The 27,540-nt window shown below is 44.4% G+C and overlaps 1 protein-coding gene across 6 annotated transcripts; it reads right to left on the bottom strand.

Moving 5' to 3' along the window:
- LOC144721007 (insulin-like growth factor 2 mRNA-binding protein 1) lies at positions 1-22,835 on the bottom strand. Of its 6 annotated transcripts, none has more exons than XM_078598279.1 (17): positions 22,469-22,835; positions 22,058-22,241; positions 17,248-17,308; positions 16,802-16,850; positions 15,992-16,043; positions 14,598-14,661; positions 13,505-13,678; positions 11,629-11,736; positions 10,412-10,546; positions 9,846-9,968; positions 9,041-9,176; positions 8,145-8,228; positions 5,574-5,687; positions 4,860-4,934; positions 3,599-3,730; positions 3,218-3,331; positions 1-2,953 (listed from the first exon to the last, which is right to left on the bottom strand). In XM_078598279.1, the coding sequence occupies exons 2-17, from the start codon at positions 22,230-22,232 to the stop codon at positions 2,858-2,860; spliced, it is 1,692 nt and encodes a 563-aa protein (XP_078454405.1). In that variant the 5' UTR covers positions 22,233-22,241; positions 22,469-22,835; the 3' UTR covers positions 1-2,857. The 6 variants fall into 6 exon arrangements, with proteins under 6 accessions (XP_078454405.1, XP_078454406.1, XP_078454401.1 ...); XM_078598280.1 differs by having other exon boundaries at positions 11,629-11,733; XM_078598275.1 differs by having other exon boundaries at positions 2,835-2,953; positions 9,029-9,176.
- Between the last annotated feature and the right edge of the window lie 4,705 nt (positions 22,836-27,540).

The raw sequence follows: 27,540 nt of genomic DNA, 5'->3' as shown, positions 1-27,540 counted from the left end.
TGTCCAAGAAAATGTTTATTCAATCTTGAATACAGCCATGTAACCAAATTGGCATACGAGGTGGCTGGCTGCCTGAAAATTTTCCAAACGCGACCCTGGTCTTGGATGGGAGCCTCGGCGACCGCAAAACCCACTTTCCCCACGGTTCCATCGTCAAAAAAAGAATTCCCAACGGAGCTCGCAAAATCCCACAACCCAGTCCCTTGGCTTCAGCCCAAGTCAAAGCAACGGTGCAATCAGGGGGGGTGGGGGGCTTCTCTTGCATACCGAAAGGCACACCACTGTAGCCAGACTCGTGAATGTGACCGGGAGAAGACAAGTTTGTTGAGAACACTTGGGTGGTGTTAGCGAGTCCAAGTGGAACCGAGAGATACGGATATTTTGAGAAGCCACACAATGGATGCAAAGGACAATGTTTGCACATAACGCGTTGCTCTGTGACGAGACTCTGCCAAAACACTCCGCAGGGAATAATTTTCAACGCCACGCTCATCCACCAGGATTGGGGGAGGGGGGGGGTCACCGGCGGCTAAAACGAACCTGTGCTATATTCTTACAATTCATTTGTTCATTCCACACGGTTTGTTCCAAGACCGGGTTGCACGCAGCCACGCCGCTGGCTGGCATTGGCCACTGGACATGCCTGAAGAAAAATTCATCCGCGCCACTTAACCTGCTGGAATGATTTCAAGGTTTCTTTTAAGGATTTAAGGCCGCTTGGTTACCGTACAATGCATTTTCATGTATTTTTTTTCATTTGCATATACTTTTTGATGAAAACAAAAAATCTAATTCACCAACATTTCAGTTGTGTCACGTTGAAGGTGTTTACTGTAAATTTGTGTGTATCAATTATCCAAAAGAAATTAGGAATAGTCGGCGCCTCCAGTGCGGTGTCAATGTAGGCCCTTTCGAAGTTCAAAACTACGCTACAACTTACACGTGCAGCTTCCACCATTAGCACCATTTCATACAATGCAGCAATTACCATTAACTGTAAAATAATAATAGAAACAATACCAACAATTAAAAAAAACAATAACCAAGGGTAAAAATAATAAGTGCCTTCAAAACGAGCATTTACCGTCAAGTCGACGCACATTCGAGCGATATTTTAAGCAGTGCGCCTTTTAGGGAAAAACAGCACCAAAACAAATTCCGTTCTTTCTGCTCCCAATGCCGTAACATCAGCCACCATGAAAAACACAGCGCTTCACTAACTCAACTTCATATTAACCGTGCATCACCTCCGTCACACGCGCCACCCCATCCCCGAGCAGATACGCTACTGCGTGTAGTAGTAAACAGTTGTGGCGCAACAGCTGCCAGATTAATTTCTTGCGGCAACAAAATACAGGATTTTGAGATGACGCTTTAAACCGTACGCAGACACGCGTCGTCGTTCGCTACAAAAAGGGGACAGTGGGCGCAGCATACGATTTGAAGTTCTCTGCAAAGCCAGTGAGAGCATGGTTAATGTGAACTTGGTGATAAACTTGCGATGCCATTATAAAGGGGGCGGATATTGTTGAGGTTTCCCGGTTTGAGGTGTTCTTTTTTAGAGGTTTCTTGTTTTGACTGCAACAGGGGAAGGGAAAAAAAAAACGCACAGACTCGTCCCGAGCGGGCTGTGAGCTGCCTGGGCAACACGTGCCCCCATGGAGTTTTACAGAATCCCAGTTTCCAATGAGACGTTATGAGGTACCAGTGAATGAGGTAGCTGCTGCTGCTAAGTCACAGTCTTGGAAGGAAGACAGAAGTGCACGCACGTACGCGCGCACACAGAGTGTGGGCCAGCGTCTAGAAAATCATAACGAAAATCACCTGCTTTAGTGTTACACGTTCCAATTTGCTAGTTTACAAATTGCCTTTCAGCACAGTTTGTGCATTAAAAAAATATACCAACTCGTGTCAATTACAAAAAAAGCAATCTCAAAAGCAACAATAAAATTCCTACTCTTTTATTGCCTTGTACTGTGGAAATGTTTTTTAAATGTCTTTTCTAGACGCTGACCAACGGCATACTTTTTTTTGGTTTCAATAAATGACACGGACCAAACACGGCCAACAATTGATGTCGAACCGTTGTCACGCAGACTGAAACTGCTGCGTTTGGTCAACACAGCGGTGAGGAAGGAAGGACGCACTGACAAGGGGGGGGGAGGGGGGGGGGCACACGAAGCTGCGGTGAGAGAGCTGCGTGAGCAAAGTGCGCCCTAGCCCCCCAGCACCCTCTTCCAGCGTTTGGCAACAGTGTGTACGAAAGTAGCAGAGACTGTTCGGAACACGTAGTGTTTTTTTGGCCTCTGTGGTTGGGAGCAGACTATTTGAGAGCTTTCGGTAAAACACTCTTTGCGCTGGAGATATCTAACCCAGTGGGAGACACTTGAGAGAGAAGAAAGCACAGTAAACATGCTCGGTGTTCCTAGAAACAAACTTCAAGCCACATGGCGACTCCTGGCTGAGCCACGCTGGTCCGAGGATTCACTTTTTTTCTCCTTTTTTTGTTAGAGGAATACAATACAAATAAAATAAATGAAAACAATTACTAATCCCGAAGAAGGGATATGCATTTTTTTGTGGGGAGCAAAGGAGCCGAGAGAGTCAGAGGTTTTGGAACAGGGAGAGGATCTCTCTAACATCAGTAAGAGAGGAATATGAAAAGGCACTTTCATCCACCCAGGTATGAATACAGAAAACAGGTGGTTGTGTGAGTGGGTGAGAATCATAGGGCTCGCTGACAAGACTGCCTCCACAATCCAACCAACCATCCCTGTGGTTCTGCTCACTGAAAAACCTCCCCCCCCCCTTCCCACTCTCAACCCCACTCCTCACCCTCCCTGACATGGCCCCGGTTTTAATCTTGCTCCTGCTGCTGCTGCTTGCCTTGCCGAAGAGGACTGGGCCTCTGTTTCAGCCGAGCCACGATCTCACGGATCTTCCTCTGGGCCATCTAGAGAGAACACATTCCATTTGCACGATTAAAAAAGACCATTCAATTCGCTCGATAAACATCAGCTCTCATACAAAGGCATACATTAAATGTCCTTCTCAGCTAGTGGGTCTGTGCATGTCTTTACGAATGGTGGCTGCGTTGTATTGAGATATATGGCATTTACGTTTAAGCAGTCAACGCGCTCCACCTTGCCGGTCACCGCATAACAAAAATCTCACGACGATGCCACATAGTGTGGACATACAGCTGATGCCATCGCACCTGGCTGGCGAAGAAGTGCCCGACAATCTTGACGAAGATGTAGTCGTCTTCATCCGGGGTCTGGTCTCGCGGCACCAACACCTCGGCACACGTCAGGTTCTGCAGCTCGGTCACCTGTGCCGTCAACGAGGGGGACAAGCATTAAAACGCACACTCTGCGTTCATTAAGGGGAGGAGACCGGGGAACAGGCAAACAAATCGAGAAAACTAGAAGGGGACGAGGACATGAAGACGAATGGAATGACAACCCAATGAGGCCCATTGGTGAAAACTGAGGTGTGAACCTCGCCGTCCTGACCACACCAGCGGCGTCGGATGTGCCCCCCCCCCCGTGCCACCTCCCCAAATGCTACGTGCCCCACTCCCTGCCCCCCAGCTCACCGTGCGCCCTCCTCGGCCGATGACTCGTCCGGCTGCTGCCGTCGGCACCTTGATGCGCACCTCCAGCCTCACTTCCTCTCGTGGGGGCACGAAGTTCTCCTCCTTCAGCTTCCGGAAGATCCTGCCCTGAGCCTGCGCAAGTGATGGACAGCAAGAGCGTCGTTAATAATGACGACGGCGGCAATAATCGTCGTGTCACTCACTCGCCTGTCCAGGATGACTATTCGCCCAGGAGAGGAGCCTCACAGAGTCAGGACTTATTTGCAAAGAGGATCCTGCGCTCATCGGGGTACGTTTGGCCAATTCCACCCGAGATTGCTTTGCTTCATTGTGGGAAAAAAATTAACCCGTAAAAAAAGTTTTTCACTATAAATCCTTTATATGCGTGTTCAATGGGCCACAACCCAGCCCATATTGGTCTTTGAAACAGGCGGCTAGAGTCCTCTCGTCCTCTGGCTTGAGATGGCTGCCACCTATGGGTCAGATGATTGTCTGCCACCATTAAGCAATTGGTAATTAAATATATTTTTTTTTTCCCTAAAAGGTGTAAAATTTTGGAAAAAATTTTCACGAAAATACATTGTCACGCACAACGAGTCTTTGTGCAAAATGTCAGCTCGATTGGATCACGGGAAGTGGGTTAAAAAACGACCGAAAGATTTGTACGGTCGTAAGCAAGCAAGCGAACTTAATATAAAGGATTTAAAAAGAGAAGTCCTGAAGAAATCTGGGCATGCAAAGGAGGGGATATTTCTCCAAGGTCCGCACAGATGGGTTTCACCAACCCACTTCGACAATTCCATCTCTGGCAGTCCAGCAAGGTCTGGAAATTTCACAAATCTGCATGGTCGACGAACCCTTGGCCTCCACGGTGCTGAACCACAGGTTTGTACCAGCACTGCTTGTTACTTTCTGTTTGTAGCAGAAGTTCACTATGTGGGGTCCGGTGGTTATTATCAAAGGGCGACAGCAGAGAGCCAAAAGCCTCAAATGGTTACAGCATTAGTGGGTCCCCATAAAAAAAACGTTTCATGTATTCAAGGCTGGCTTCTGTGCTGATGAACGTGCATGATATAGCATCCAGAACGTCAACAATAATGTGCACATAAAAAAACAGTCTTACGGGGGTCCATGGTAAATTCCAAGAGCAAACGAAGTATTGAATAAGACGTGAATATAACATGTGAATTGTTGTGAAATTTCAATACCAATCCTGCTATAGGCACGAGATATTTATTTTTATGCTCGGCTCAAAACCCACCTTGAACTGAGCCTCGGCATGGCCTGTGATGATGACCATCCTCTCCTTGCTCTCTGGAGTTTCGGCCGGGGCGATCTGAGGATGACAACACAGCTCTACAAATCAGTGCAATACTATTTTAGAAAGATTTTTAAAATTTTACTTACCAGGTTAAACCCACCAAACTATTAGCTCTTTTTCAGAAGCGACCTGGTCACAAATGACAGTTCAACGAAGTAGCTTATCATGTGGAAATTTATAGCAGCCAAATACTCTAACTGGTAGTAGCTCATACAGAAATATGTCTGGCCAAGGCAAATATATACATATTGCCGATATGAAAGCAAGATACACAAAAGCTGGAGAGGGGAGCTGTACACAATCTCAAGACAATGAAAACTGATTTCTTTCTCACTGCTTTTGTGTTTAGTTTATTGTCTTTTCCCCGCAACTCCGATTAGCACGGTTGGCTGCATACGGTGCGGGAAGACATTCAACATACAAACATAACCAATAACTAGCTGAAAGAAAGATAACAGAAAACCACCTGGAGAAAAGATTCAAAAGATTGGTCACGTGTACAGACACCGCGAAATGACGCGACATCACAACATCTGTAATTGTGACCCTTTGATGTCACGTGGCCTGCCAGCCACATCACAACTTTATTGTGGCCCGCTGAACATCAGGGCCGAGTCATCCTGTGCTACGAAACCACAACGCCGGCGACCGCACCTTGATGTTGGCGCCGGCGAAGCGCGCCAGCTGCTGGATGTGCTGGCCCTGCCGCCCAATCATGGTGCCCACCGCCTGTGCCGGGATAAGCAGGAACACGGTCTCCTGTTCGCCCTGCATGCACCAACACGCGCACGTGCAAAACAGAAACATGCACACGTGCATTTGCTATACTGGTGTTTTAAATCGTCTGCTTTGAGATTGGAAGTGTCCCAAACAGTATGAGGATCATTGCTAAAGATGTTGTGCTTGGAAAGACATATTTTTTTATTCTTGTGAATTGTATATTTGTAAATTATTTTTTAATTGTGCGTTTTTTTTATATCTGTAATTGTTTGTTATAGTGATAAGAAATGTTTAAAGTGTGTGCTCTCAAGATGCCTTGGGTGAAAAGTGAGCAATGTCCTTGCCAAATCCTGGCCAGCTCTAAAACTCAACCAATAGATCCCTGTATTCACATATTAGTACAAGTCACTCCATTTATCTTACTGTTTTTGTAATTTAATTATTATTGCACCGTTTAATTACAAGTAATGTGCAAAAGAGCCAACTTGCTGCACGGAATGTGTGAATTAACATTCATTAATGTTTGTGCAATGTTTAAGACTTAAATCACACGAAACTTTATTTTGCTCTTAATTTCTACTCGCTTCATTGCTTTACTTTATCAAGTTTTACTTTTGTCATTTTGGTGACCCAAGTCACTTTTGCAAATTAGATTCATCCTCGTCTCTCAAGTTCTCACGGGTAAAAAAAAAAATCAACTTCACTCGACTTAAAATGTGTTTTTCCACAAAAAGTAATCGCCAGTTTCATCATCGTCATGCAACTAATGTATGCTAATGTCATTTATTTATAATACAAAAATACAAAATTCAGCCCTTTGTCAATCCACATGCTGGAAGGCCTGCCGATGCTGTTGTCAGTTGCGCGGGTTATCGGACCAACTTCACCACGCTGGTCAATGCAGGTTGGTGATATTACTGTGCACTGTCAAGAACATCATGAGATTTCTGCATTGGGATGTTTGGCCAAATTAATGGAAGTGCGTTCTAAATACAAGAAGAAATTTCAACTCCCAGAGAGGACCAATGCGCATTTGAGTGTTTAACACCCAAATGCGTCTAAACACTCAAATGTCTGAAAAAATGGGTTCACAAACCCACTTGCTAGACTGCCACTTACTTGCTGGCCACCTCACAGCCCTTGCCCCCCCCCCCCCCCCAAAGCTCCATGGTCTGGTTGAACAACTGAAAAAACCGCCGTTGGCGAGTGCATATTTAGGCCAACGCGGCAGACACAATCTACCAGCATTGTTGCCGACTACATAACACCGGGTAACTCTTATGGTTCAGGTGAAATCGAAACACAAGGAGGTACCTGCCATCGAGCACCAACGCGCATAGCTCTGAAACCACAAAGCGACTCGCTGGGATTTGCAAGGCAGTGCACACATGAACGCGTGCAAGGCCACCCATGCACATTACACAACACCCAGGGCACATGCAACGCGCGCAGAATTTTCACGGCATGCTGCTCAAAAAGCACGCCAGGCAGCTGGAGCCCGAGTGAGACCGACCACAGCTGTTGCAAGTTTTTTCTGCTGTGCCACATTGCCTGCAGCTGTTCGTGCTTTCTAGTTTAAACGGCCATTCGTGCTCCGTCTAAGAGCGAGCGAGAACGTGGGGATTTCTTTGTTTCGGACTCACGATTTTCACGGTGCAAAGAACATGCTCATTCTCTCCACGTGCGTGTATACGCGGGCATCCGACATTTACCACAACGTATAAGAAAAACATTCATTGTGGTCTTGGTGTTAAAATAACTGTCGTCACCAGGCATGTTACGAGTCACATCCCCCCGCCTGTTCCGTGGAGTCACGATCTTGGGTTGCATTTCGATTGAAACAATCGTTATTGTCTCATTTGTGCTGTCTTTTCTTCCTTGTTCAATCTACCTTCTACCGTGTTGTTGACTTCATTAGCCTGTGTACAATATGCATATCACCTGGATACATCTCAATCTACATGCTTAGATGCATTTAGAGAGAATACATTTTATATGCAAATTGTTAAACCTTCCCAATCAGCCTGTCCGCCCCTTAGAATTCGTACTTAAATGACACTGCAAAGTCAAGAAATGTTAATTCGTTTAAATATATTTCACTATCTTGTATTCAAAAAAAGAGGACAAAAATTAGCATTCTTGAATGGAGTAGTAGCATTCTGGAATGGAGTAGTAGCACACTGGAGAGCACACTGCACTGTGAACCTGGTGTCCTGAGTTTGACTACTGACCACGATTAATATAATTTAGCGAGTGATATCTGAATTAGATCTGAACCGGTCCTTTAACGATTTGCAATACCCGACGTGGTGAAGTATGGTCAAACAGCCCCAAGACCAATACGAGTTGATGAAGCCTTTTATCCAGCAGTGGATTGACAAAAGGGCTGTAAATAATTATACGGCTGTATGCATGTGCGCATGTGCGTGTGATGCATGTGTTTGTAACCGAGGAGGCAGACGACACGGTAGAGGTTTTGCTATACAGCAGTTAGCAGACGCTTACCCTGGGGGTGTTGGGCATGCTGCCACTAGGCGGAAACAGCCCCACCATGCCCAGGTTCATACCCGGAATGAAGTTGGCCTCCATCTGCGACACAATTAAAATATAACAATTTTAATTATATACACACATACGCACGTACACACACATAGCAGTCATACATATCTGTAATGCAATACATAACTGGACAGATAGCTGCAGCACAGCAATCTCTATTTAATGTGCTGTGTATATAGTGAAACTCCTCTGATCCATTTATCTAGTACTCATTACTTATTATCCATGCCACCAAATCAGTGTGCACAAATCCTACGATGTGTTGATCCTTACTATTTTCTAAGACTTTGCGATTTTAATAGAAGTAACCTGGAAGTACCAGCTAATGTATTCTATTGTCCATATCTCCATACCTTAACACATGGATAAACAGTCAATATTGATGAGAATAACTGGATCTACATTGATACTGATGCCCCTACATCAGTATCAATGTACCAATTCAAATAAACCATTTTTTCCTCTGATCAAACTTATATTTTAATTGTCCTATCGGCACCATGTCACAAGAGATAGAACATCCATTCAGAACTCGTGCAGAGCAACACCGTGTGTTAGAAAATGGCTCAAAGAAGACCAAATTACCTTTGATCCACACAATAGAGGTAGCACTTTCCAACCGAACCCTGCCAAAAAGTAACGTTCGTCACACGACAGTCAATAATTGAACTATGAATTTGGAGCGGCGGCTACTACTTTACGACTTAACTTTAGGGTACAATTTTGAACTTGGTGGATGCGTTCCAGCCCAGCACCGGCGGTGTCTGCACGCGAGCTTTGGCACGCAACTCGTAAGAAACCGCAGGAGGAGGGGAAACCAATTCCTGTACCTCGTTACTCACTTGAGCCGACTCGGCGTCCCGGTCGCACATCTCCCAGACCTGCTTCACGATTTCTGCTTCGGCCTTCATGCACTGCTCCGTGCTCCCGTCCAGAGAGATGGTCCGCTCAGGGTTGTACATGGACAGATCTTGCAGACTGTGAGGAAAAAGGCAACGTTACGCGCTTTTGCGACAACCAACGGCGCCATTGCGTCCAGTGCGAAACAAGGCGTCAACGTGTTATGACGACAGAAGAAACCGGTTTTATGCGACTTGATGTCGGCCAAAGATTGGAGGGTTTTAGAGAGAAATCTGCTTGCGTTTAACCAACCGAATTGAACAGGACTAAAGCTGAACAAGCAGTCAGAATAATCCCATTTCTCAAACACACATTGATGCAATAATGTATAAAATAGATCAGGTTTGATATCGCATGGCTAATTCCCACCCCCCACAAGTGTCTGGCTTCACACACTCCTGTCTGCCGCAAAGCAAATGGGCTTCGGAAAAAACAAAGGAATGGATGATAACCGACTTCACTTCACAAACTGGTTTCCGAACCTAAAAAAAGAGCAAATAGGAATACAATTCTGAAATTTCTAAAACCCCAGAAAATTAGCAGGGTGAAAGTTTTAAATCGCTTTTGTTGGCTTAGGTCAAAAAGGTCAAAGTTTTTAAAATCATTATCAAAATCAGGGACCCTTTTCTTACCTTGTAGACTATCATGGATAATGCTGCTTTCTCTTCACTGAATTTCAATATCGAACTCTGTGCATACAAGCCATATATGCTTCAGCCAATCCATCCCTCAGGTTTGCCATCTCACCGGGAGATGGTGATCTTCGTTCCAGACTCCTGCTCGATCCGTTTCAGGTTGCGGCCCTCCCGGCCGATGATGCGACCCACAAAGTCATTGTGAACCAACAGCTTAAGAGGGATCTCTCCGGAACTGTGATACACGTACAAATAAGCGTTCATGTTTACATGCACAGGACACACCGATGACCAAATCATATGGAATGCACACAATCTCATAATATCTCAAAACTAAGCAGGATACAGCTTGCATAGTACTTGGATAGGTGGCCAACAATCATAGCTTCGGGGCTGCAGGGTGCGTAGCAGAAGCAATGCAACAATACCCATTACTGTATTATGCTTCTATCATTCCACATCTACCCCCACGATGGCATTGCGTTGAAAAAACTGCTGTATATGTAAATACATAAAAAATCACGGTTATACATGTAAACTGCTCTCATCTGATTTGGTGTGGAATCAGAAGGGGTGGATGTGGTTATTATTTTTATCCATGCCAGATACCCCCTTTTATCCATGCGGTAAAGCAGAGATGGATGCTAACCATACGAATTTAACGCGAGCGAGTCGTACAAGTTGGTGCTCTTGGCCTCGTCGCGAACGATGTCCAGGATGAGGCGGCACGCCTCGATGGAGCCCTCCTCGCTCGAGTGGATGGTGACCACCTTCTCCGCCGAGCCGCTCCACTCCTTGCGCTGCACGTCGATTCTGTCTCATTCGAACACGCGCGGCGCACACACATTGGCGTCGGTCGGCGGTTTACAACGTTGCGCACCGTGACGTGGCACCATCCTGAGAAGTAATGGGTTAAACGGCGGCTTTTCAAATTCCTAGTCCTCGTAAACCTTTCCACATTCATCAATATTCCATTGAAATACAAACTTGTACATGCTGCACATAGGACAGAATTGCTGGCTGAAATTTAGATAGTGATTTAACGGACGTAATTTTATTTAAAACTGGACACACACAAGATCTTTGCAACAATTTCAATCAGTGATCTGTCACAAGGTATGTGTGTTCACCAACCCCCAAGAAACAGATGCATTGTGTACAATTTTTTTTCCGAATTTTACAGAAAATGTAATCAATCCTGAAAAAGGTACCATTGGCTTACAAAGACTGTGGATTTGGGAAGCCCTGGGTTAAACCTATTGCACTCAAACCACGCCAAGTTTAAATTGCTCTAACAGCAAGCGATTGATTCTACAGCCAGTGAGCCAGCTGCAGTGGCACACACTTGCAATCCAGCGCTTGAGAGAGGGGGTGAGATGAATCGCACACATTTTGAAATGCACCCCAACCTGTTGGATTGCAGGTTGGCCAGACGGGAGTACAGTAAATTGGTTTGTGAACCCATCTGTGTGGCAATTGAGTGTCAGCCCCTTATGTATTGCACTTTTTTTGTTATCCTGCATCCAAGAGCTCCTTTAAATAGAAATGCCCAAACTGCCAAATGTAGGAGTCTCCTAAAATATACTGTTGAGACTAAGTGAGGCTCTGCTGGATAAATTATAATCTTAATTACAAAAGCTTTCATTCATTTATTTTAAACGTCAAACTATTTCACCAGGCGAGAGAGACCGGGGAGAAAAGTCTCCATTGTAACGAGCGACTTTGGTAAATATGCACTCTTATTAAACTAATTCATATGCCGGGGAAGGTTAATGTCCAAAGTGTCTTTAAATCCATGTTTAGCAGCACAGAACACCATGGGATTACAAAACACTAGACGGAATGTGCCAAGAGCAGCAGGAAGGGCGGGTAAAACTTTAGACGAAGGTACAAACTTTGAGCGCGACTCCTGCGTGATTTTCTTGATGGTGGCACCTTCCTTCCCAAAAACGGCTCCCAGAAACTGGGCAGGAACCAAAATGCGCACGGGAATGTCCGGTCTGCTGGCAGAAAACACACGCTCCTTATAAAAAAGGCATCGTTTCGCGTTATCCAGCTGAACAGGTACAGTAAAAACCTTGGATTGCGAGCATAATTCGTTCCGGAAACGTGTTTGTAATCCAAAGCACTCGAATATCAAAGCACTCGTATATCAGTTGTGATCACGTGATGCTCGGCAGACAAAGCGTATACACGTACCGCGCTTGTTTATGAAATTAATATTTAGTAAATTTTTGCTCGTCTTACAAAACACACGGAGACCAAGTTACCCGCAATCCAAGGTTTTACTGTAATTAAAATAGCTATCAACATTACGTGCAAGCCTGTAATGATATGCAAACTCGACTTTAACAAATACGTTTTTTACGTATTTTAGCAGCTTGGCAAAATCCATAGCTGTCCCATATTGTTATGCTTCCACGTCTCTGCTACTCGCTTTACCAACCCATACCGATCAGCGTAACGCATGGTCAACTAACATCCACAAAGGACAAGGGGGGGTAGGGGAGCCCTCATCCAGCAGGAAATTGCCAAAATGTTTGGCTATACATGTACATTGTCCCAGTTAGGAAACCCAACTTCATCACTGCTAAGCAGTTCATTAATATTGCTGTACATTAACTATTAGTATTATTACTTCACACAGAAAACTGCAAAAGGGGTTATTATAGACATTAACAGCCAGACTCGGGTACAATATATGTGATTGCAAGGATAATTGCTTATAAGATGGGCACAAATGCCCATCAATATATCACCCACAATACAAAGCACCCACACTTAATCTGTTCTGGCTAATGTGGGCATTCATGACAAGCAGCACAGTATGACAACATATACGCCACAGGGCCACTATGTTCAAACACATGCACAAGCATCCAAAGTCGATGTGAAACTCTATTTTAAACGGCATTACAGGTGTCAACATTTTGTTTTTTGCTGTTGAGCACGTTGCGTGTTTGACAATTACTGTACAATCGGCATCATAAGAAGCAAGCTGAATTCACAGAAAAGAGTACAGCCTTGTTAGAAAACAGCGTCAAATTGTTTCCATAATAATTTATTGGGTGGCTCAGTCAAGAGCATTGAATTGGCACCGCCGAGATGGAGCTATCTAGATTTTAGCCACGAAAAAAATCGCTTTGCATCTTCAGTGGTGACCAAAGACCTCACGAAAAAAAACAATTGTATCATTGTTTGTTTTTCATTCAATGAGCTTATACGAGCTCTGAGAATTAAAAATGTGTTTGATTGGCGTGCACCACTCTTTAAAAGGGATATTTAAAGGCGTTTGCCAAGTGTGGATTAAGAGGCCTAACGAGGGGACTTGAAAATTAGTAGCGACATTTGCGGCCATTCTGACAGTGATGTCGTCTGCTAGGGCCCGTTGTAAAACATGGCGATGTACTTGTAGATGCAAGGGTTCCAAACAAAAAATGTCCAACTCCTGAAATAACACCAGACCAGTTACAATTGTAACTGCAATTAATTACCATCATAATGCAATTGTGATGTCAGCTAACGATGTTGAAATCATAATTATAATTGCAACCAGGTCTGCTTGACGTATAGCACCAATTTAAATGCGACAAAAACAAGCAACAGAAAATAAATCCGGGTTTTGAACCCAGGATCTCAGCAATGTTTGGCTCCGTGCGCTGACCTTGAGCTTCCCTGTCAACCTCAAGTCATCGTTCTAATTTTAATAACGTAACAGCAGCTCAACTTGGGGACTTCTAAGAAGTGGACAGCTGTGATGGTCATCTTTACCCTTGCCTGGGCGCATCCTGTCTGGGGAAGTAGCCCCCCCCCCTCTTGGGGTTCCGCATCGTACGGCTGTCACCCGCCTCGCGAGGGCTCTGGTTTGGCACGTCCTCGTCCGGAATGTACGACGCCTTCAGCTGCCGGCTGCTCACCTCCTTGTTATTCAGCATGTCCAGGGCACTGTGCACAACACACACGCGTAGATAAGACAACGATGCTCCACCCGCAGAGCCTCCCAGACTGTCACGGCAAGAGCCGGAAGCGAGCACCTATCAAGGAGTGCAGAGCACAAGAAAGTGGTGTTGTAGCCAGCACCACGCCCGGTCGCCTCGTCTCCCCCTTGTGCCGATCTTTCCACAATGCAGCAGGTACTCGTTGAAGGCCGAGTACACCTAAGGGAAGGCCTAGAAGATGTTCAATATCCAAGATGTTCACGGGATCACACGCCATTGTAGGGCTTGAGACGACTCCCAAGTCTAAAGTCACATGATGTCGGTGACAACACTTGCTACTCCACTACAGTTCCATGCAATGGGGCTAAGTTTACAAAGGGCAGTGCAGCAAATCGATTGTTGTAATGTATCATGCTCCATCTATGCGCTCAAGCCTTCACCAATGCGCATCTACCAGCATGCCGAAGTATGTCAAGTAGATCTCACCGAAAAGTGCCACAACCCAGGTCATGTGACAGAACGAGGGAACTGATTAGTCAGTATCCTAATAACTTTTAATTGAAATGTCCTATTCGCCACTTTCTAAACATAATTATCACCACGACTATTTGCAACCGATAGCAAGGTAAAAATAAATGCACTACCTTTCTTTAAGGTTTAAAAACATTGCTACATTTTGGGCTTCCAATTCAAGTTTAAAATACACTTCATTATTTTACTTACTCTGACCGTAATGATTCTCAAATGTGCAAAATGTGTGTTTTTTCAGCATGTCATTTGAAATAATTGTAAATAGTGAAATGCACGATTGATTTAATGAAATGGTACCGATCGGTGTTTTTCACATGCCTCCTAATCCACACTTTTTTTTCACAAGTTAAACCATTACCTTGAAAACAAAAACCTCAACGAGTGTGAAGGCTTACATCTCCGCTTGTTCCTTGGTTGAAAAAACAACGTTCACCACTGTGGAGGATCCTTCAGAATTTACTGCAAGACACAATTGGGGTTCATTATAATTTTATTAAATGGCCGCATGTTTTGTTAAACCTAAAAATACTACACAGTGTAAGACAGGAATGTGTCAGAAACAGCATTTACATAGGCATCAAATCAGCATAGTGGTGTAATACTTCAAACACTTTTCAAGAGAATTTGAGAAAAGATGGAAAGGCCATCCCCAATCAATTTTGCAAACAGTCGTAATTAAAGGGTGCCCTGGAATATCTTGAAAACCCTAAAAATCCTCACGGTCCAGAAAGTGGGCTGAGGAAAGTGAATTAAATGCGTAAAAATAATGCATTACTTATTTCAACGTGTGGAAATCTGTGCGGAGACCATCCAATAACGATCAAAAATGTGTAAAGCTTTCCCATGATGCCAGCATGAACAATCAAATACATGAGTTATCACAATGTCTTAGGATACCTAAAAGCAACTGATTATTTTTGTTTTATAAATCAGTGAACGATAGAGTATATATAACAGCTGTAGGAGTCGCATGCAACTGTCACATACATGTACGAATCGAAACCCGTGGTGGCGAGATGTTAACTACATCGCCTGGTATACAAGAGGTTGTGGGTTCGATCCCGACGCTTATGCCTGTATATTTGGACTGTGCATGTCTTTCCCCGTGGATTTGTATCTAAGTTCTCCGGGTAATCCCTCCACATTTAGAATCAGCATGCGTTTAGAGTATTTGACTGCTATAAATTTGCACATTTGTAGCCAGGTCGCTTCTGAAATATAAATCTCAGTGGGCCATATCCGGTAAAATAAAAAGTTAAGTTTTTAGCTTAAAAATGATCACTTCAAAAATATGATTCGATGTATCACAAGCTGAAGAATTAATATTAATCAATTAAATCGCTACACCCCTAGTTTTAAGATCCTCATTCCATCCAAGCGTCAGCTATCCAAAGTTCAGCTATTTTAAACTAAAAGTAGAAGTAGAGACTACGTCAATAAATCTTCCAATTTGTTTTTGTAATGTCAAAAGCCGACGCGCCACAATCATTGCATTACACCACACTGCACATTCCGTTCACATGCTAAATATAAATGCGCCAAATTATGCGTCTGCCCATTTGATTTTTACAAACTACGCACAATGTGTACGAATGAAACGTCGTGCGAAGAAAACGAACACAAGAACACGATCGCCAATTGACAAATGAGACGGCACAAATGAGACAAAAAATATCCAACTGTTCAAAGAAATTGCGACTCCATATTGAAATCTCATCAAATCCGACAGAATAGGCGAATCATCAGATGCGCGTGGATGTGTCAATCTGCAGGGGCGGTGGGGACTCACCGCGATTGCAGCTCTCCACGCTGCCACACTCGGCCAGAATGCTCAACAGCTCCTGCATGCCAAACAGAGACGATAAAGATTCCCCATATAGCAGAGTTGTTGGAGAAAGCACTAGGATGGGAGCAACTAGGTGGAGGTGTTGCCAGCACCATGCCTAGCCACCTTCGTCTCCCCAGTGCTGATATTTACACACCAAACTAAGTATTCATGAAAGGCTGAATAGACCTAGGGGAGGTTTGAGAATGATTGATTATATTTTATGGAGATCGTGACATTATTTTTACCAGTTTTTATCGTGGCTTCCCTAGGTTCCACAGATAATCAGTTGCCTTTGTTTATATTTTAATTTTATCTTTGGTTTTATTGCATTATCACTGTTTTACCTCTGATGTACAGCGTGGAAAATTAACAATTTGAAAGGAGCTTTGTAAACATGAGTTTATTATCATGACGGATTCAGATATTCACCACTGATGTTAGCCATGGCTGGAAATTGAACTCTGGTTGTAATTGTCATAGCGTAGTACGCGAACCACTACCCCCCCCACGAGAGAACAACAAATGCCACCATATGCCAGTGACGGTGACATCACCATGCAGCCCGGGCCAAGGCGCACTTGGGCCGACAGAACACACAAGACACGCACGCCGCCGTAGACAGCCGGTCGACGACAAAGCCGCGCGCGCGGCTGGGCGCATGGAACGATGCCAAGTTAAAAAGCTTGTGTGGCGAGTTTTGGCGGACCCCCTTCCAGCTCGAGCACGAATACCGCTGCGAGCGCACGCGGACGCGCCTTCAGCATCACTCACCTCCCACTGCAGGCTCGACGGAATGTCACGCACTTGTATTTTACGATATCTAAAATGGGAAGCAAAACACGTGCACGTGTCCGATGTTAACAGGCTTGATACTTACAACGTGTATATATTTTTTATTTTCTAATACAAACAGTTTTGAAAAATGGTAAGTTGATTTGATGACTCTGAGCTGCATTTAAGTGTAATGCGATTTGAAAGTACAGTAGACCGAGCAGTATTATGTAATGTATTCACTTTAATAAAGAACACCAAAGGAATATGAAAATCATTTCTTACACAGCTGCTTTTCCCCTCAAACACAAACCACTATGCTCCCGGTCCACGATAAATTAACAAGCAATGCAGTATAAAATAACAGCCATTTAATTAATTTATTACATTATGGACTGTGATTCGTGAAATGCAACTCTGCAAGCACATGCAAGAACACCGGTTACCTCTGCCACCTTGGCACGGAATGCTCGATTTCAATAGTACTCCCCTGAATCTCTGCCTTTCCTAGAAAACAGAAAAGATAATGACCTTAATTATTCAATTACAACTGGCAGGAAACTTGGTGTTAAATTGCAACAGAATATGCAGCAATGAATAAAGTTATTTCCACCGTTTATTTCCACTTTTATAACTAAAGCCATTTGGCTTAATTTTCACAACACACAACGTCAAAGGATACCCCGACAAAGACACAAGCGTTCATATTTTACAAGTGCAAATGCCTTCTTCCATTTACACCTCTCTTCCAATTTAGTGTTTGGAGCGATGCACGCACAACCCGCGCTCACCGCCACACTTTGCTGCTCTGGGGGGGGGGCAAGCAACAGGGCAAGGGGAGATGTTTTTTTTAAAAGCGGTCACTTTTTGTTTGATCACTGGCCAACGTGGCATGTGTTTACCCAATTGCTAGAGGGGTGGGAGGTGGTGGAGGAAGAGAAAAAAATAAACCCAAAACCCACTTTCAACCGTTTACTATGCATTGTTATAAACTTTCTTCAATAATGCGTGGCATTGATTTTGCAAGTGTCTGCGCATAACATGACAAACACAGCGGTATTTAGTCGGCTGCAAAGCCCATAGGACGTTACACAAACAAAAAAAGGGAAAACCGTCACGTGGCCATGTTTTATAGAAAGACCTTACAGTACAGCGAAAAAAACCAAAATGCCACGTTCATCCGTTTCTGAGGCCTGCCCCGGACTTTGTACACAGAAGCCTTGCGCTAACTGGAAAAATGTCATGCGCATGCTTGCACGCGCTCGCAAGCAGCTGCGCCGGCTATTGTACACGCAGTGTACTTTGCGGTGTGCCCCTCGACTCCAGAACTAATTAAAAAAAAATCCCTCGCTCCAAATACCAGCACATGAGCTATATAATAACATCCAGCTATGTTTCTTACTTTCCTTAACAGCGATGGGAATAAGGATTTTTAAGCACGAAACAACCAAACAACGCATTTGCACATGCGTTCTACATAAAACTGGGATGAAACGTCGTTCTCTGCCATTGCGTGTGCACATACTGAATTCTGTTTTTTTTTTACCCAGGACAGTCACACTCAAAGACATTTTTCAAGATGGTCCTGCAATGTGGGATGTTTGGCAACTTCCTTTAATGCGTTTTGGCATATGGGAAAACATCGGAGCACCTGCAAAACCTCCACGTGCAACAAGCTAACACTGAAAGCTCTGCACAGATAGGTTGAATTAATCCATTGCTGTACCACCATGTCCTGGCCACCTTGCAGTCCAATCCTATAATGAGTACCATGCAGCCCTCTCATTCATTTGCTAAGCAGGCTCCACCATACAAAAGTTCCAAAACCTGACAAGAATTGCTGCATTCAGGGCGATTTGGTCATATACGCATGAACACATATGTAGTCTAGATTTGAAATGGTACACACTTGTATTGTCATTGACGTTTAAGTGGGACCTTAACAGAGTAAATGTCCTAAATATATATAATTCTCAAAAACACGTGAAAATGAAAAAGGCAAAGGTACATCTCCTTTCATCCCAAGGCCACTTCACAAAATGGTGTAAACGAGAAAATGTTTTAATGTTGTTTGCAATTACGGAATAGAACTACCAACGCAGTGAACGGGTATAGAGAAAAAGAGTATTTCTTTGATTATATCAAATAATGCCTAAAACTAAATAAAAATTATTAAATGCTGTATGTGACAAAAATAAATACCAAATGCACAAGTCAAAAGTTAAATTCGTTATGATTAAATGTGTAAACATAAATTGCACAATAACAATGTGGCATTGATATAAATCATTTACACTTCAAGCCGCTTTTGCCTGAAAGATCACAAGGCGCTGTGCAAAACACGCAAATGCAGCCTCAAACCAATAAAATCGAACCCCAAAGCAAAGTATTCAAGAATCAGAACAGGCCCATAATAGTTCATTTTAAAAAAAGTGAAGTTAGAAATCTTGCATTGCATGAAGCATTTTAAACCAAAAAAATTCTACAAAAAGCTGAGAGAACTCAAATACCAGTAGCAATAAAATGAGCTACATTTATATGGTTATAATTACAGCATAAGAGATATAGGGAACTTAAGTGAAAAATATTTGAATTATAATTTCAATTAACTAAATCATAAAACAATTGACCTGCTAAGTAGTACTCCACAAATTAAAAATCAAAAGTGAATTAAATTCCTTTTCACGATGAAATTAAACACAGGTAAAAATGTGGAAAAGTTTAATAAAATAAAAACGAGACGAAAAAAAAATCCATTAAAACAATAGCAAGTCACCTTTTAAACAAATGTACCATTCAATTTCACTGCACCAAGACCAACTGAAATCAGCTGATGGGTTAAATTCAGCATTCACAAGTTTAACATTAGAGCTCTGCTAAGTATATTTTTAACCAGAGGAAACCCACGCATATCAGGAATAGCAGCACTCAAAAGTGCTCAGATGTGTCACAAATACGCTTGGCTCTACTGCCATCCCTCGGCCACCTCAACAGGTTGATGGCCTTACAACAGCAGACACCTCTGCAAGATCCACGAAACAAAGGGTTGGATTATAGGTGTACAACACACCGCCACATCTGGCTACATTTACACCAAAAAAACATTTCTTCCGACTGCACAGAACGTTGATCCACGTTAAAGTGATGGATGTGTTTTTTATCATTGCACTACCTTGCTTAAATCAAGAATAATGTATTGGCAGATTTTCAAAACAAAAACCCAATCATCCATCACACTTGAAAACAATGAAAAATCCATTTTGAACTCTCAGTGCACCACTCCATGTGTAATCAGATAATAAAATTACTTCTGAGATCTCACTTTTATACACATCCTACTATTAAACGGCAGTCTTATGGATAATTAAATGCTCAGTTGAAATTTAAGAAAATAAAGTCTAATGTTATCAATGGCAACCTGGCTGAGAACAACTTGCTAAAATAACCCGGTTCAGTTACAAGAAGCTGAGACCCATATTCAAGCTCAGGATCTCTCCACAATGTTAACTCAGTGCTTTGACCCCTGAACCACAAGGTGACCTTATGACTGTTTTTAAAAGCCAATGAAACACCCACCCAAAACAATCTAAGTGGGTATCCTGCTGAAAGGAGCACGAAGAAGTGATGCTCACCACCTGTTTTGCAACCCTCAGCCAGTGGTGGAAATTCCATCTTCCTGTGGTAAGGTTGAAAATTAAATCAATAGGAAAACCACTTTTAAATTCCTCGTGGTACAGATTGTATTGACCCCTCCCACCTAACCCCACCTGCAGCAATCGATCACAAAGTCACCCAGCCACAAAGAAACCATCACAAGGTGTTAACGAAAACACAGATCCATGTATGTTGCTTTAACTGTATTACCCACAATGTATCATGAAGATGTGCACTGTAAAGTTACTAAAGAGGAAAACCAAATAATGTATATACAGTACTCAAGGATGCCCAACTAACCAGTGTCCAAAACTGTCACAAGTTTTAAGCTTCATTAACGGTAAACCATACCCTGTACTATAAATCGATGAGAGGTTTTTGGGTTAGATCATGTAAATGTGCTGTTAAACCCGCCACCACCCAACGAGATAGTTGGCTGTGTCGGGTGGTGGCGGGTTTAACGGCACATTTATATATTTACGCGATCTAACCCAAAAAAAATCTATATTATGGATATTGGTCGCGAAAGCCTTCTACGTGTTAAACAGGCTATACATCGACTTTTACTCAGTTTGATGCCACTAGTGACATCATAGAATGTTTGCCTGCTACACGACAGGAACACTACCAGAATCATCCTGGAAGTAGCTTGTAAAGACTTTTAATAAAATCTAACTTCATTCAAACTTGGTTTCAAAAAGCCAGAAAGACTCTGCGTGTTCAGTGTAGTTTCAAGATAATACTCGTTTGTCTTTTACAATACAATGGGAGTGTGTATGTATGTCAACCGCGCTAATTGTAGTAATGCGATGGGCCAACATAGATTGCGAGATTTACCACCAGTAGTGTACTTGCGTGCGTGATTACACAATTATTAAAGGAGCCCTTCTTAGCTGGCAGATGGATGGATAGAGACGGATGAGAAATGTTTCGATGAATATCGAGTTGGATGAATGGACAAGGGTTAATTGAATGGGACTAGCGGATTGGATGTGTATATTGACGAATGTGGCAATTTTTGGGGGGATGTTTGAACGAGTTGGTTTGCCCAGTTGATGGATGTTATTGTATGGAGTGAATGAATTGGGTTAGACGTTTCGGATAAGAGTCTAAACCGGATGGAAGCACGGGGTTATGGACGAGTGGCTGGATACATGGCACACGAATTAATTATGGATCTCCGCCACCCCCACACGGATTGAAACGTTGCCGTTCCTGCTGTATGGATGGCCGTCGAGATTAACAAAGTAGTTTATTACTGATGGGATGAGAGAATCGACGAATAAGGCGGGCGGTGGGGGGACATGCTTATGGGCCCGACTGGCTGAACGAGAGTTCGTAACTTGTTAAACGCTCGAGTTTACTGGGGCCAGCGTGCGGTGCGGAGAGAGGGGGATGGGGAGAGAGCGAGATGGGTTTGGTGGGAGTAGCTACAAACATAAATAACCACGACATCACCGGCGGGGCCGAGACGGCAACAAAACCACCACCACGCGAGACTTTGGAGGTGTTCGGGCCGCACGGGACGCGAGAGGTCTCTGCGTGTGGCCCGCGTGGGGAGGGTGGTGATGGTGGTGGGTGATGGGGTACGTGTGGCCGCACCGGAGAGCAGGTCGATGGCCTTCTGCGCGGCCCTCTCGTCCGCGCAGTCCACGAAGGCGAAGCCCCGTCTCAGCACGAAGCGGCCCCGCGGCGGGACGCCCGCCTCCGTGAACACCCTCTCGAGATCAGCCGCCTGTGTGCCCTCGGCAAGGCGCCCTATGTACAGCTTGTTCATGCTGGGGTCCTTTAAACAAGCAGCAGCAACAGCAGAAGAGCAGCTTCAGTATCATCGGCGTCAAGAACGCGCGGTTTTAATTGCGCGCAACGCCGTTTTGCAAAGCTGAGGGAGGCGGGGTGGGGAGGTCGATCACGCACCGGAGAGGAAACTTTGCTCGTCAAAAATATCGCGCTTAGGAGTTAAATCGTCGAGAAATAACGAGCGCCGCGGAGACACAAGATGGTCGGGCTCACTGTGGAAGCGCGACGAGCGGCCGATGGCTCGAGGCGACGGCGGGAATGGACGGATTGAAATTGGAGGCGGTGGCGTCGGTGACTGTGGCGCGGATGGCGGCCGAGCTGGAACCCCCACTCCTCCTCCTCTCGTGCTTCCCTGCCCCTACCCCGCACCCACCCACCCTGATCTGCTCCCTCCCCACGGGAATTAGGGCAGTAAGCCGCGGTGTTTCTCGATACAAAAAATGGAGGGGGAAAAAATAAGAGTGGAAACCTATTGAAGAAGGACAGCAAATGCAACAGAAACAATGCAAAATATATAAACGATTTGTTGTAAGAATGAATAAGAAACTGCACCCACTGATTGATTGAGTTACGTCACGCCCACCTCGAGCCGTTAGCGCCGCCTACACGCGATGGTCACGCCCATATAGTGGACTTGGCCACGCCCATATAGTGGACTTGGCCACGCCCATATAGTGGTCTTGGTCACGCCCATATAGTGGACTTGGCCACGCCCATATAGTGGACTTGGCCACGCCCATATAGTGGGCTTGGCCACGCCCATATAGCCAACTTGGCCACGCCCATATAGTCGACTTGGCCACGCCCATATGGTCGACTTGGCCACGCCCACATCTTGCGCGTTCATTGGCTAGAGGCTCGCTAGCCTCAGTCCCCGGTTGGTCACCTTCACTCCCCCCTCCCCCGCCGTGGACACGCCCACTGTTGTGATCTAACCTTATGTAATGGCTCATTACTGGGAGGTATCGATTAGTCGATTATGTTAATTATTAAGAAGATGGTACAATCCAATGGAATCGATGTTTTTTAATCCGTACGTGTTGCATGAAACCAGTTCACGTGATTCACTCACTAGAGGCCGCTATTTTCACCCGCAATTGTTTGCAAAGTAATTGATTATTGAATTGAATCGCCGACGTTAATTGGACAATTCAAGTAATCTCCTTCGGGGCGGGGTCGAATCTTTCCGCCGCTGCTAACCACCAACAAATACATAAACAAACGACATTCATTAAGGTTCACCAGTAAGCCAACGTTTATCCACCGCTGGATGCTTTTAAAGTCTTACATCAAGACTTGGGATAACAAACAAAATAACGACACATTCATATATTTGCGCGATCTAACTCCCAAAAAAAACCTGTATTATGGATGATATTGGTCGCGAAAGCCTACGTGTTAAACTAACAATATAACGTTTTAACCATCAATAAAATGAATGACTTCATGTAAATACAATTGAATGCATAATTTCAATTAATCTCACACGAATGGTTGTCGTCAGATTGCAGCGAGATGACTCCGCCACACACTGGGAGAAACACGTGTACAGGGGGTTAATGATCTATCCAACAATACCCCACCCATGTCTAACGATCCCGTTCCTTCTCAACAAGGTTGGAAAAAGAGATAACTCCGTATGTTACAGAGGAAATTGCACACCTGTTAAACCCCTTATCAGTGCCTACCCTATTACAGCCCAAATTCAGACCTTATTGGTGACCCCGTGCCCTTATAAATCTCAACGTTCGTCCTACAAAGTCCCATCGCAAGGGAGAAAAACAAAGAGACAAAAAAATGTGCCCGTATCGAAACGGCTGTACGCCGTATGGACCTGAAAACTCAATTTCCCTGTACAAGAATACGACTAAACCGCATGGGTTGTTGACAGGTATGACCTTGCGAGATTTAATGATGACACGCGAACTGAGATCGGCGGGTACAAAGAATGCTTTGAACTAAAATGTCCAGAATGTCTCCGCGTTATTTTCGTTGGCCATCTAATATTAACGCAACATCTGTTATGCGTTAAACAATAGCTTTCACATTTGAAACGTCCCATTCACAATCAACAAAGGCTGATTTATCGAAAGAAAAAATAAAGGCGTGATTGTCGTCACGCCCTGCGTAAACTTACGAACGCTTAACAAGACAATCTAATTACAAGGCAACGTGAAGAAGGTAAAAAACATTTTTAAGGGTCACTATAAAAAAAACGCGTGCCTGTGAGAAAGAAAAAAAAGATGGAATTAAAGGGGAAACAAAGGTGAATCAACGCACGATTAAACTAATGACTTGAGGGCATCCGCCAATCAAGTTGGCTTCTTTGTTTAACCAGGTGGGATCTCGAGACACGCGGGATTAAGTCTCATTTGCAAGCGTGACCTGGGTGTAAATGAATGAATGCTTTAATTGCCTCGCTTGTTCCGAGACTGAACCCCCCCCCCCACCTCGTAATTGTTACAAGACGATAACATGTTTAACAGTTGAAGATAACACAGATACAACTCCGAATACACACGTAAGTAAAGATTATTATAATGCTGCAGAATGTAGACAAGTGGGACCTCCATTCCATTCGCTGCGGTTTCGTGATTACCCCATTCAAGATCCCACCACCTCCCCCCCCCCTAATCTGTGACTAAATAATTGGAATGCGCCCATCTCGTCCGCAGCTCAGCAGATGTGTTGAGCCACTAAGTCACCACGGCGCTTGTGCCAGGCTAGGTGCACTCCGTGGACACGGAAAGTGTCGAAGGCTCGCTAACAATTGGTTACGGAGACAGACCGAGGTGCCATGTGTTGACCGACGAAGACGACTGTGTTCCCTCCTTGCTGTATTTTAATCGCCCGGCGCTCCGCTCGTTGTTGTGAGCGTTGCTCCTCTGCCCTCCGCTGTTGTTTGAGGGGGACTGCCTCCAGCTACCCAGTATCGTCCTTCACGAGCATCCTCCTGGCAGGCGACATCGTCTAATGTGGAGCGAGGTTTTCTTTTTGCTTCGGGGAGTGCATACACATATACAGAACTGTTATGCCCTACTACACCCCAACGTCTATGCTCCCCGCTTTTACAGACCAGAATTTACCAGCGTGGTGAAGTATGGTGAATTAACCCCCACGACTCGCACGGCCCTCGCCTACCCATTGGGAGATTTGATGGTCTTGGTGCAGGATCCGAAATAAATGAACGAATCGATGATTTGCTTCGTTTTCACCGTCTCGTTTGTATTGTTTGGCGTATTAACACGTATGTTCGCTACGTTAACCTTGAATAATTATCATCATGGCATTTGTAGGTATTAATTATATGATGCAAACATAAAAAAAACATAAATTCGGACACAAATTATAGGATTCAAGTTGTGAGCCTTCATTGTGATCATTAGCCATGATATATCCACTGCTGGGTGAAGGCATCCCTGAGTTCTAGCCATATCTCTCGGTGCTGCAATGCAAAAAAACTGAAATCTGTGAACGATATAATTTCATCGCTCCATCTCATCGGTGATGGTCCTCTTGGTCGAGTTCTCTCCTTTGTCTACCACTCCGTCGTTAGTCTTGACCACCAGTTATCATCCCTTCTAATCTATATTTATCTTTTACCAGGTACGGCCCACTGAGCTATGTAGCTCTTTTTCAGAAGCGACCTGGCCACATATCATAGCTCAACGAAGTGGCTTATCACGTGGCATTTTATAGCAGAAAAACACTCTAAACGCAAGTTTATAAATGTGGGGGGGACCCGGAAAAAAAATCCACGCGGCCACAGGGAGAACATGCAAACTCCAAATATACAGGTATTAGAGTTGGGATCGAACCCACGAGCTCCTGCATAGCCAGGCGAGGGAGTTAACATCTCGCCACCGGCGGGTTTCGATTGGCATGTTGTATGCAACAGTTGCATGCAACTCTTACGCCTGTTATACTCTATCGTTAACTGATTTATATTTTTAAAAAATGCAATTGCTCAGAAACAGTGGTGCCTGTAGAAGGCAGTAGAGAAAGTAGGGTTGCCACCAAAGTTGAGTCATACGCTTATTCATGATGCTGTTTTTGTGAAAATCGGATTGATGCTTCCTCTAAACATATCGGTCATGAATTACATTTGACAGAAACTTACGGTATTTTGCTGCATCGTCAAACTATTGATTTCTGGAAATATTAACGATGTCTTTCATCAAGGTGACTCCTTTACTTGCTCCTACTTTGCCTACTTCTCTTATTTCCACTCTGTGTCACGGTGGCTGGGAGATGTTAATTACCTCGCCTGGTATACCGGAGGTCATGGGGTCGATCGCGACCCTGACGCCTGTATATTTGGAGTTTGCGTGTTCTCCCCGTGGTCGCGTGGATTTTTCTCAGGCTCCTCCGGTTTTTCCCTCCACAATTCGAAACATGCGTTTAGAGTATATGGCTGCTATAAATTTGACATAAGCCACTTCATTGAAATATAATTTGTGACCAGCTATTTAGCTCAGTGGGGGCCTTACCTGGTAAAACAAAACATCGTTTGAATCATCTTTGCGTGGTTTTTCTCCAGTGGGCTTGATCAGAAGATGTCGCTGTAAGGGGGTGATCGCCTGGTACTTGTGAATGAGCATGGAATGTCAGCTAAATGCAGGGACACACCCGAGAGAATGAATTTAGCTTATGTGCAGGAGCTATATGGATTGTTGCATATTGAGAGCGTGAGAGATGGTGACAGCTTTCACTGGCCTCAATCCAGCAGTGGACAGACCATGACTGATAACAAACGCATGAGGATCTTATTAACACACAATGAACATCACCAAAGCAAAATTGCTATTCCCAAAGTGAGCAATGCGTGCATGGATATCAGCTCACACGGTTGCATTGTGGGAATTTCAATCAGCGTGTAATTAAATGCAGAATGGTATGCATACCACACGATCACATAACTCATAATTCCACTCGCACGGCCACCCATGCAGTGTTGTCAATTGAAGAGGTTTTCCCCTCCAGCTTCGAGAGATTCGTTTCACATTCAGGGCAAATTTACATGTGGTGAATGATGAGGGGGGAGGGGGGGCCCAGCAGTGAACCATAGTAAAGCAGTTCACAGCCAAAGTGGCAGACACAAAGGCCTATTGATATATGTACATGCACACACACAAAGATCCTCCTATAGCTACACAGTCTGTCGGAGAAAGTGCTGTGGGGGTGCACCGATTTGCCGGCACGGCGCACGAGGCGCTGGGGTAGGCAGCACCATGCATGACCGACTGTCTTTGTCTACCGGGTGCTCACGGCTCCAGGACTTACCT

Source organism: Lampetra planeri, chromosome 10 (genome assembly GCF_965212315.1).
Source record: "Lampetra planeri chromosome 10, kcLamPlan1.2.h2, whole genome shotgun sequence".
NCBI classification, from domain to species: Eukaryota; Metazoa; Chordata; class Hyperoartia; order Petromyzontiformes; family Petromyzontidae; genus Lampetra; species Lampetra planeri.
This window is presented reverse-complemented; position numbering and strand designations above follow the sequence as displayed.